This window comes from Pholis gunnellus (assembly GCF_910591455.1).
Source record: "Pholis gunnellus genome assembly, chromosome: 6".
In the NCBI taxonomy this organism is placed as follows: Eukaryota; Metazoa; Chordata; class Actinopteri; order Perciformes; family Pholidae; genus Pholis; species Pholis gunnellus.
The window spans coordinates 28,529,623-28,542,122 of NC_136532.1; the positions used below are offsets into that span (position 1 = coordinate 28,529,623).

At 41.2% G+C, this 12,500-nt stretch overlaps 2 protein-coding genes across 3 annotated transcripts in view; both read right to left on the bottom strand.

Moving 5' to 3' along the window:
* rapgef1a (Rap guanine nucleotide exchange factor (GEF) 1a) overlaps nt 1-962 on the bottom strand; it is a 12,584-nt gene extending 11,622 nt beyond the window's left edge. Inside the window, 2 exon segments of the mRNA XM_079162042.1 lie at nt 607-731; nt 849-962. Coding sequence (XP_079018168.1) covers nt 607-731; nt 849-876 — 153 coding nt within the window. The 5' untranslated portion in view covers nt 877-962.
* A 2,240-nt stretch (nt 963-3,202) lies between these two features.
* Nucleotides 3,203-12,500, bottom strand: part of LOC306697759 (dynamin-1) — a gene marked incomplete at both ends in the record, with an annotated part of 23,311 nt that continues 14,013 nt past the window's right edge. Inside the window, 8 exons of one of the 2 annotated variants that reach the window (XM_079161791.1) lie at nt 3,203-3,263; nt 8,940-9,101; nt 9,182-9,336; nt 9,422-9,508; nt 9,587-9,754; nt 10,117-10,128; nt 11,627-11,738; nt 11,981-12,090. In XM_079161791.1, the coding sequence (XP_079017917.1) occupies nt 3,203-3,263; nt 8,940-9,101; nt 9,182-9,336; nt 9,422-9,508; nt 9,587-9,754; nt 10,117-10,128; nt 11,627-11,738; nt 11,981-12,090 (867 nt within the window). Of the gene's footprint in view, nt 3,264-8,939; nt 9,102-9,177; nt 9,337-9,421; nt 9,509-9,586; nt 9,755-10,116; nt 10,129-11,626; nt 11,739-11,980; nt 12,091-12,500 lie in introns of those variants that run through there. The other variant, XM_079161792.1, reaches the window with a different exon arrangement.

A 12,500-nucleotide genomic window follows, 5' to 3' on the forward strand; every position in this document is an offset into this window, starting at 1 on the left:
TGTGCGTGTAGCAGTGTGCGTGTAGCAGTGTGTGTGTACCTTGTGTTGCAGTGTGTGTGTAGCAGTGTGTGTGTAGCAGTGTGTTGCAGTGTGTGTGTAGCAGTGTGTGTTTAGCAGCGTGTGTGTACCTTGTGTTGCAGTGTGTGTGTAGCAGTGTGTGTTTAGCAGCGTGTGTGTACCTTGTGTTGCAGCGTGTGTGTAGCAGTGTGTGTGTACCTTGTGTTGCAGTGTGTGTGTAGCAGTGTGTTGCAGTGTGTGTGTAGCAGTGTGTGTGTAGCAGTGTGTGTGTAGCAGTGTGTTGCAGTGTGTGTGTAGCAGTGTGTGTGTAGCAGTGTGTTGCAGTGTGTGTGTACCTTGTGTAGCAGTGTTTGTGTAGCAGTGTGTGTGTAGCAGTGTGTGTGTAGCAGTGTGTGTGTACCTTGTGTTGCAGTGTGTGTGTAGCAGTGTGTTGCAGTGTGTGTGTAGCAGTGTGTGTGTAGCAGTGTGTGTGTAGCAGTGTGTTGCAGTGTGTGTGTAGCAGTGTGTGTGTAGCAGTGTGTTGCAGTGTGTGTGTACCTTGTGTAGCAGTGTTTGTGTAGCAGTGTGTGTGTAGCAGTGTGTGTGTACCTTGTGTTGCAGGTTCAGGTCACATGGTTCTGGTCTCTGTGACGGGGTGTGTTTGATTCGCTCAGAGCGTCTGATCTTCTGCGGGTGGAGCTTATCCTTCAGCCTCATGGTGAGAGACCCAAAGGCTGGAGAGGAAGAGGAGCATCATCATCATCAACAACACTAAACTCTGAAGGAAACTGTCAGGAAGTGAATGTGTTAGCCTGCTGTGGCTAACAGTTAGCATATGAAACAGAGCTTACCTGTCTTACTCTCCGCCCGGGAGGACATGTCTGCAGACAGACAGACAGACGGCTGGTAACGGCCGACCAGAGGAACAGTTTAACCCTCTCTCTCTTCCTCTTCCTCCTCCTCCTCTTCTTCCTCTTTCTGAGTCAGTGGCCCTTCACTCCTCTCAGAGACTCGTCCTGCAGCACCACCTGGTGGCAGAAGGCCGGCGGCGCAGTCTGCTCCATCACAGACATGGTTCACCAGGAACTTACGTTCAGAGTTTTACTGCTTTTAGTTTGTTGTTTAAAATAAAGACAACTCGTCTTCATCTTCATTCAAACAAACTTTATTTGTGTCGAGACGTCTCTGTTAATCACATGACACCAAGATACACAACTACACACACACACACTAGAGGCTGCTGCATGTCTCAGGTGAACAGATCGATATATATGCTCCTTACATATATATGGTACATTATTATCTTTATATATTCTGTAAACATTTATATTAATATTAAACAGAGAAGATTTACGATCACAGCGAGGAGGTGCGTTCAACAGCAGCAACATGTTCAATAATGTTAAAGAAACGTTTGATAATCTAAATCTTTAACTAGCATGCTGACATTAATGTGAACAAGGACACCAACACGCTCTGCTAATGCTCAGCTAACGCTCTGCTAATGTTCAGCTAACGCTCTGCTAATGTTCAGCTAACACTCTGCTATTGTTCAGCTAACGTTCAGCTAACGCTCTGCTATTGTTCAGCTAACGCTCTGCTAATGTTCAGCTAACGTTCAGCTAACGCTCTGCTATTGTTCAGCTAACACTGCTATTGTTCAGCTAACGTTCAGCTAACGCTCTGATAATGTTCAGCTAACACTCTGCTAATGTTCAGCTAACGCTCTGCTATTGTTCAGCTAATGCTCTGCTAATGTTCAGCTAACGCTCTGCTATTGTTCAGCTAATGCTCTGCTAATGTTCACCTAACGCTCTGATAATGTTCAGCTAACGTTCAGCTAACGCTCTGCTATTGTTCAGCTAACACTCTGCTAACGCTCTGCTAACAGTGAAACATGTGCTGTGTTGAACGCAGCTCAGAACTGGACAACAGAATCAGCACCACATGAACAACAAACAACAAACAGAATAAATAGATCAGCAGTTACAGATTCTTACAGTCTGATGATGAACAATAAACACGTCAACATTTCATCTCCTGGATTCATTCTTAAGTAAAACTTTGATAAATTAACATTTAATAAACTCAAATAAACACATGAGAGGAATATAACAAACTATTGGATACATTAATATTCACATTGTTGTTTGAAATGACAACGTAAAGTAAAAACCTTTATTTCTGATTATTTCCTCGCGAGTTTCCTGGAAACAATTCTGTGATTTATAAACAAACAGGATTCAGCTGGTTAAAGTTAAAATGATGTCATAAATTAATTAAATCAAAACAATATCGAACTCACTAAAAAAGTAATCTTGAATGATGAAAAAATACCAAAAAATAAAACGTGAAGTTTTTGACTGACTGGTGATTATTAGATGGTTGTTGTTGTTGAGCTTCTGCTGCTAACTGGGTCAATGAGTTTAAAAAACAGTTGGAACCAGTTAAAACCAACTGGAACCAGTTGGAACCAGTTAAAACCAGTTGGAACCAGTTAAAACCAACTGGAACCAGTTAGATCCAGTTGGAACCAGTTAGAACCAGGTGGTCTTAGTTCAGTGAAGAAATCTGAACACTGAAATTTATGGTTTTATTCCTTCAATGACGTTCTGCGAGTTTATTGTTTGTTTGTCAGACATGTGCAATGCATTCTGGTACATGTAGGCACAGCCAGCACGGATCGGCAGCTTCCTGGGTCAATACAGCAGCAATGGGAATTTAAGTCTGGACTACATTACCCATCAGCACTGACTGGACATCCACATTGAAGATCAATAATAACATTTTAACATATTCTGAAATAAATAAATAAATAAATAAATAGATTAATACATCTTGCAAAATAACATAACAAATAAACTTTACACTGTAAAAAAAAGTTCCCATAATGCAACATTTCAGCATAAGTAAGAACATCTCATCAGCTTCATACAAGAGAGACCAAAGAATACAAAATATAATCAAATGATTTTAATCCAGGAGTTGATGCTAGCTAACGGGCTAGCTTTGACCTGTCTCACTCTCTTGACAGCAGACAGACAGCTGGACCACATATCAATACACTGAATATTGCTGAACATTTTATAGTCATCATGTGCAGATAATCAATATCATTATTACTAGTAAAGTTCACAGTAACACAGCACCAGTAGAGACCAGTAGAACAGTTCAGTAGAGACACAAACACTCACTGGGTTCAGGTTTAACCCTCAATAGAAGACTGGGGACTCTCTCCGTGGGCGGGGCTTCCTTTACTGGGACGACTGGGAGGAGAAACGAAAAGAACAATAGTGAATCAGGAAGGAGGGTTAAAGGGTCAGACATTACTGTTGGTTCCAGTGAGAACCAGTGAGAACCAGTGAGAACCAGTGAGAACCAGATAGAACCAGTGAGAACCAGTTAGAACCAGTTAGAACCAGTTAGAACCAGTGAGAACCAGTTAGAACCAGTTAGAACCAGTTAGAACCAGTGAGAACCAGTTAGAACCAGTGAGAACCAGTTAGAACCAGTGAGAACCAGTGAGAACCAGTTAGAACCAGTTAGAACCAGTGAGAACCAGTGAGAACCAGTGAGAACCAGTGAGAACCAGTTAGAACCAGTTAGAACCAGTGAGAACCAGTGAGAACCAGTTAGAACCAGTGAGAACCAGTTAGAACCAGTTAGAACCAGTGAGAACCAGTTAGAACCAGTGAGAACCAGTGAGAACCAGTGGAGGAATTCAGGGTTAACGTTCACATCAATCAGGTCAGGTTCTCTGTTAGAACCAGTTAGGAGGTCAATAGAGTACAACAGGGTAGTAAAAGTACTGAAGGAGTAGAAGTACAGTAAAGTAGAAGTACAGTAGAGTAGAAGTACAGTAGAGTAGAAGTACAGTAGAGTAGAAGTACAGTAGAGTAGAAGTACAGTAGAGTAAGAATGTAGTTAGAACGTATTGGCTCTAGCAGACATGAGCACCAGTTTAATCCATTAATAATAGTAAACAGCTATTGGAACAAGTAGAAACCTTTTGAAACCAGTTGGAACAAGTGGGAACACAAAGGACTACGTTAGGACCAGCTGGGACCTTCAGTGTTTACTAGATGGGACCAGTTGGACCAAGCTCCTCTAGTTTAAACCAGATGGGTCCAACTGGTTAGAGTGAAGTTGAAGTGTTTCAGTGATGATCTTTGAGATGTGTGTTCCAGTGGAACAGGACCGATGGTTGTGTGTGTTTGCTGGAGGAGTGATTCAGTGTTCCTGTGTTCCTGTGTTCCTGTGTCTCTGTGTCTCTGTGTTCCTGTGTCTCTGTGTTCCTGTGTTCCTGTGTTCCTGTGTCTCTGTGTTCCTGTGTTCCTGTGTTCCTGTGTTCCTGTGTCTCTGTGTTCCTGTGTTCCTGTGTTCCTGTGTTCCTGTGTCTCTGTGTTCCTGTGTCTCTGTGTTCCTGTGTCTCTGTGTTCCTGTGTTCCTGTGTCTCTGTGTTCCTGTGTCTCTGTGTTCCTGTGTCTCTGTGTTCCTGTGTTCCTGTGTTCCTGTGTTCCTGTGTCTCTGTGTTCCTGTGTTCCTGTGTTCCTGTGTCTCTGTGTCTCTGTGTTCCTGTGTCTCTGTGTTCCTGTGTTCCTGTGTCTCTGTGTTCCTGTGTTCCTGTGTTCCTGTGTTCCTGTGTCTCTGTGTTCCTGTGTCTCTGTGTTCCTGTGTTCCTGTGTCTCTGTGTTCCTGTGTTCCTGTGTCTCTGTGTTCCTGTGTTCCTGTGTCTCTGTGTTCCTGTGTCTCTGTGTTCCTGTGTCTCTGTGTTCCTGTGTTCCTGTGTTCCTGTGTTCCTGTGTCTCTGTGTTCCTGTGTCTCTGTGTTCCTGTGTTCCTGTGTCTCTGTGTTCCTGTGTTCCTGTGTTCCTGTGTCTCTGTGTTCCTGTGTTCCTGTGTTCCTGTGTTCCTGTGTTCCTGTGTCTCTGTGTTCCTGTGTTCCTGTGTCTCTGTGTCTCTGTGTCTCTGTGTCTCTGTGTTCCTGTGTCTCTGTGTTCCTGTGTTCCTGTGTCTCTGTGTTCCTGTGTCTCTGTGTTCCTGTGTCTCTGTGTTCCTGTGTTCCTGTGTTCCTGTGTTCCTGTGTTCCTGTGTCTCTGTGTTCCTGTGTCTCTGTGTTCCTGTGTTCCTGTGTCTCTGTGTTCCTGTGTCTCTGTGTTCCTGTGTTCCTGTGTCTCTGTGTTCCTGTGTCTCTGTGTTCCTGTGTTCCTGTGTCTCTGTGTTCCTGTGTCTCTGTGTTCCTGTGTCTCTGTGTTCCTGTGTTCCTGTGTCTCTGTGTCTCTGTGTTCCTGTGTCTCTGTGTCTCTGTGTCTCTGTGTTCCTGTGTCTCTGTGTTCCTGTGTTCCTGTGTCTCTGTGTTCCTGTGTTCCTGTGTCTCTGTGTCTCTGTGTCTCTGTGTCTCTGTGTTCCTGTGTCTCTGTGTCTCTGTGTCTCTGTGTCTCTGTGTCTCTGTGTTCCTGTGTCTCTGTGTTCCTGTGTCTCTGTGTTCCTGTGTTCCTGTGTTCCTGTGTTCCTGTGTCTCTGTGTTCCTGTGTCTCTGTGTTCCTGTGTCTCTGTGTTCCTGTGTTCCTGTGTTCCTGTGTCTCTGTGTCTCTGTGTTCCTGTGTTCCTGTGTTCCTGTGTCTCTGTGTCTCTGTGTCTCTGTGTCTCTGTGTCTCTGTGTTCCTGTGTTCCTGTGTCTCTGGTGGACGTTGCTCCTCTGATGTGAATAATATCTGAATGGAGCTCTTCAGTGTTTTAGCTCCGCAGTGTTTCATGTATTGTCTGTTAAAGGTGCAGAATCCCGTCATATTCACGTTATCTGCTCTCTGACGTCAGCGTGTTTATAGGTGTTGAGCTTCATCTTTACACTAAACTAATAATAAGTCACAACGAGGTTATGAGGAGGTTCAACTGTAGCAGTGAAGGCCCAGGTCTGAAGTACACGGCCCAACACTGAGTACACTCTGTGTACACAGAGTGTATACTGTGTGTACACTGAGTGTATACTGAGTGTATACTCTGTGTATACTGTGTGTATACTGAGTGTATACTCTGTGTATACTCTGTGTATACTGTGTGTATACTGAGTGTATACTCTGTGTATACTCTGTGTATACTGTGTGTATACTCTGTGTATACTCTGTGTATACTGTGTGTATACTGAGTGTATACTCTGTGTATACTCTGTGTATACTGTGTGTATACTCTGTGTATACTCTGTGTATACTGAGTGTATACTCTGTGTATACTCTGTGTATACTGTGTGTATACTGAGTGTATACTGTGTGTATACTGAGTGTATACTCTGTGTATACTCTGTGTATACTGTGTGTATACTCTGTGTATACTCTGTGTATACTGTGTGTATACTGAGTGTATACTCTGTGTATACTCTGTGTATACTGTGTGTATACTGTGTGTATACTGAGTGTATACTCTGTGTATGCTCTGTGTATACTCTGTGTATACTCTGTGTATACTGTGTGTATACTCTGTGTATACTCTGTGTATACTGTGTGTATACTGTGTGTATACTCTGTGTATACTGAGTGTATACTGAGTGTATACTCTGTGTATACTCTGTGTATACTCTGTGTATACTGTGTGTATACTCTGTGTATACTCTGTGTATACTGAGTGTATACTCTGTGTATACTGAGTGTATACTGAGTGTATACTGAGTGTATACTGTATGTTGTATATTGTTGTATGCAGACAGACAGACAGACAGACAGTAATAGGTTGATGGAGCTGTCAATCAAACAGCTGATGTTATTTCTTCATCATTAGCGATGACTCATTGTGATGCTGGGGGGGGCGGAGTCACATGGCGAGGACAGCGATCTGATTGGACGATGAGACACAGAGTTGGTGAGAGACAGCTGACGTACCATTGGTGAACTCCTCACTGGTCACTGATAGAGATTCTGAAAAAATAACCATATATGGTCATTATGAGGGGGGCGGGGCCAGGGGCGGGGCTACCTGCTCTGACGCTAACACACCTGAGAGCTTGTTTGAACCTATAAGGTGCTGTTAGAACAGGATCACACAAACACAGAGAGACACACAGAGAGACACACAGAGACACACAGAGAGACAGACAGGTAGACAGACAGAGACACAGAGACACAGAGACACAGAGAGAGAGACAGAGAGACAGAGACAGAGAGACACACAGAGAGACACACAGACACACAGAGAGACACACAGAGAGACACACAGAGACACAGAGAGACACACAGAGAGACACACAGAGAGACACACAGAGACACAGAGAGACACACAGAGAGACACACAGAGAGACACAGAGAGACAGACAGGTAGACAGACAGACAGAGACACAGAGAGACAGACAGAGACACAGAGAGACACACAGAGACACAGAGAGACACACAGAGAGACACACAGAGAGACACACAGAGACACAGAGAGACACACAGAGAGACACACAGAGAGACAGACAGAGAGACAGACAGACAGAGACACAGAGAGACAGACAGAGAGACAGACACACACAGAGAGACAGAGACACAGAGTGATGGAGGAGAAGAGAAGAAGAGAGTCTGCAGATGGTTTGTGGATCGCTGCTTTTGTTCTAAAGCACCAACAAAGAAGAAACTGTCACCAGAAAACATGCTCGTTTTTAAGTCTGTGTGTTCTAATAAAAGAAACTATAATATAACATAATAATAATAATAATAATAAAATATGATGTAATAATAATATAACATAACATAATAATAATATAATAATAATATAATAATAATATAATATAATAATAATAATAATAATATAATAATAATATAATGTAATAATAATATAATGTAATAATATAATAATAATATAATATAATAATAATAATATAATAATAATATAATGTAATAATAATATAATAATATAATATAATAATAATAATATAATGTAATAATAATATAACATAACATAATAATATAATAATAATATAATGTAATAATAATATAATAATAATAATATAATATAATAATAATATAATAATAATAATAATAATATAATAATAATATAATGTAATAATAATATAATGTAATAATAATATAATAATAATAATAATATAATATAATAATAATCTAATAATATAATAATAATAATAATAATATAATGTAATAATAATATAATGTAATAATATAATAATATAATATAATAATAATATAATAATATAATAATAATATAATGTAATAATAATATAATAATATAATAATAATAATATAATATAATAATAATACAATAATATAATAATATAATAATAATATAATAATATAATAATATAATAATAATATAATGTAATAATAATATAATAATAATAATATAATAATATAATAAATGTTCTCACTCTTCATTTCATTCATAAACTTTCAGCTGAAGGAAGATTTCTGATCATTTCAAAACCTACAAAGTCAATTCACAGGTTCACTCAACTCGTCATCGTCACATCTTCATCACTGACTCAGAGACTTTCAATAAGACTAGAGGACCACATTATGGGATGGCTCCTCCCACCTCACTAAACGTGTCTGTAGAAAGCTGTTAGTGTTCATTCACTCACAGACTCCTTCATGTTGTGATGAGTTCCTGCAGAGACACTCACACCTCTCCTCTCCTCTCCTCTCCTCTCCTCTCTCTCTCTCTCTGTCTCTGTCTCTCTCTCTCTCTCTCTCTCTCTGTCTCTCTCTCTCTCTCTCTCTGTCTCTCTCTCTCTCTCTGTCTCTCTCTCTGTCTCTGTCTCTCTCTCTCTCTCTCTCTCTCTCTGTCTCTCTCTCTCTCTCTGTCTCTCTCTCTCTCTCTCTCTCTCTCTCTCTCTCTCTCTCTCTCTCTCTGTCTCTCTCTCTCACGTTTGATCAGAGAACTCTTTTTGCTGACAGTCTTTGAACACATCACGACCTCTGACCTCTGTGTGTGTGTGTGTGTGTGTGTGTGTGTGTGTACCTGGGGACTCCTGGGGGGGGCGCTCTGTTGGGTCTGGAGGGGACGGAGGGGGGTCCTGGATCAGGAGACACCGCGGGACGAGAAGGAGCACCGGGGGCCGCTCGACCACGAGGAGGACCGGGAGGGGCCCGGCGCTGGGGGGTCGGGCTGGACATGGGGGACCTGCAGAGACCGGCGGAGAGACTCTGTGACTCGGCAACTCGGGACACGGGTACCGGACCGTGGACCTGTTGCTAGGTTACCTGCGTCCCGACGGCATCCCGGTGACCTGAAGCCACGAGTCGTCCACCGGAGGAGGCATCGTCGTGGTGATGGTGGACGTGCTGATGTCACCGATGATGTGGAGGCCGTCACGGAGAGCGTGGTACATCTTCAGCATCTCGTCCCGGTGCTGGGCCTGAGGGGGGGGGGGGGCAGGTTCACAGAGGCTCTGATCCCTTCAGCACATTATGCATTTATTTACATAACTGTCTGTCTCTCACCTGTTCCTGGGACTCCTCCATCAGGGTGTTCTGGTCTCCACAGGAGTAGAGTTGAGCCAGAAGGTCTGAGTGGATGAACTCCTTCGTCTGAGGACAGAGAGGTCAGGTGACCTGTGACATCACATCCTGTGTGTGTGTGTGTGTTAATGTGTGTGTGTGTCGTACGTTGTTGACCATCAGGTGCATGATGGTCTTGGGGATCAGGTCTCTGACGGTGCGGTGGATGATTGACAGGTACGAGTCCACCAGGTTCCTCACGATCTCCACCTGTCGCTCCAGCTGAGGGTCCAGACTGTGGATCTGACCGTCTCCCTTTGACTCCTCCACCTCCACCTGAAGAGATGGAGGTTAGACACACACACACATATACACATGTACACACATACACACACACACACACATATACACACATATACACACGTACACACACACACACACACATATACACACATATACACACGTACACACATACACACATATACACACACGTACACACACACACACACATATACACATATACACACATACACACATATACACATATACACACACGTACACACACACACACACACACATATACACATGTACACACATACAGACACACACACACATATACACACATACACACACGTATACACACACACACACATAACAAAATAACAGAAGCAGTCAGTATGAAGAAGACAGAAACTCACCTTGTCTTTATCCTGAAGGAGAAGAAGAGTTATTGTTAGATATTAATATCATAGTAATCATGTAGTAATACTATAGTAATCATGTAGTAATACTGCAGTCATCATGTAGTAATACTGCAGTAATCATGTAGTAATACTATAGTAATCATGTAGTAATACTATAGTAATCATGTAGTAATACTGCAGTCATCATGTAGTAATACTGCAGTAATCATGTAGTAATACTATAGTAATCATGTAGTAATACTATAGTAATCATGTAGTAATACTATAGTAATCATGTAGTAATACTATAGTAATCATGTAGTAATACTGCAGTAATCATGTAGTAATACTATAGTAATCATGTAGTAATACTGCAGTCATCATGTAGTAATACTATAGTAATCATGTAGTAATACTATAGTAATCATGTAGTAATACTGCAGTAATCATGTAGTAATACTATAGTAATCATGTAGTAATACTATAGTAATCATGTAGTAATACTGCAGTAATCATGTAGTAATACTATAGTAATCATGTAGTAATACTGCAGTAATCATGTAGTAATACTATAGTAATCATGTAGTAATACTGCAGTAATCATGTAGTAATACTATAGTAATCATGTAGTAATACTGCAGTCATCATGTAGTAATACTGCAGTAATCATGTAGTAATACTGCAGTCATCATGTAGTAATACTATAGTAATCATGTAGTAATACTGCAGTCATCATGTAGTAATACTATAGTAATCATGTAGTAATACTGCAGTAATCATGTAGTAATACTATAGTAATCATGTAGTAATACTGCAGTCATCATGTAGTAATACTGCAGTAATCATGTAGTAATACTGCAGTCATCATGTAGTAATACTATAGTAATCATGTAGTAATACTATAGTAATCATGTAGTACTACTGCAGTCATCATGTAGTAATACTATAGTAATCATGTAGTAATACTATAGTAATCATGTAGTAATACTATAGTAATCATGTAGTAATACTGCAGTCATCATGTAGTAATACTATCGTAATCATGTAGTAATACTATAGTAATCATGTAGTAATACTGCAGTCATCATGTAGTAATACTATAGTAATCATGTAGTAATACTATAGTAATCATGTAGTAATACTATAGTAATCATGTAGTAATACTATAGTAATCATGTAGTAATACTGCAGTCATCATGTAGTAATACTATAGTAATCATGTAGTAATACTGCAGTCATCATGTAGTAATACTATAGTAATCATGTAGTAATACTATAGTAATCATGTAGTAATACTGCAGTCATCATGTAGTAATACTATAGTCATCATGTAGTAATACTATAGTAATCATGTAGTAATACTGCAGTCATCATGTAGTAATACTATAGTAATCATGTAGTAATACTGCAGTCATCATGTAGTAATACTATAGTCATCATGTAGTAATACTATAGTAATCATGTAGTAATACTATAGTAATAATGTAGTAATACTGCAGTAACATGATGTAGTAACGAGTCGTACCACGTTGCGTTCAGGGTACACTCCAGCGCGTAGGAAAGAAGCCTTCCAGCTGTCCACCTCCTCCTGAGACTCACTGGCCAGCTCCAGCTGACGAGAGTCTTTGTACACGTTCCTGAAACATGAACATTGTGATTTTATTACATGATGAACGTTTAACGATCACATGACCGCCCAGAGGCGGAGCTAACGGCCAACAGCAACATTGAACCGGCTCAGTTTGTACAAACAAATAAAGTTTATTCAAAAAAGACAAAGGCTGCTGAATATATAATACTGCAGTAGTATTATATATTCAGCAGCCATGAAACACACACACACACACACACACACACACACACACACACACACACACACCTGTGCTCAGTGTTGAACAGAGCAAAGATGGTTTTGCTGGACATGAAGCTCTTCTCGATGTCTTTGAGCTTCAGGTTGTCCACAGGCAGCATGTACTTCTTATCCTTCTCCTGCAGGGGGACAACAACAGCAGCAGGATCCGGATCAGATGTTGAGGCACCTTTAGACCTGAAGGATCAGGGTCTCTGTCTCTAAGACTGAGTCCAGACTCCCTTTAGAGGAAGACCTTCTCAGGGTCTGGACCTAGACGGACTGGAGGATCTAGAGCAGGGGTCACTAATAGGCGGACCGTGGTCCGGATCCGGACCCAGACGCTGTCCTATCCGGACCCGGACGTATAACCTGCACAGCTTTTCTAGCCTTTACGGTACTCGGTCAGCAGTCCAGGAAATACACCGACCAATCACAAGCGTTGTAAATCATCTTCAGGATCTCAGGCTGAACCTGATCCAGAGCCTTCAGGATCTCAGGCTGAACCTGATCCAGAGCCTTCAGGATCTCAGGCTGAACCTGATCCAGA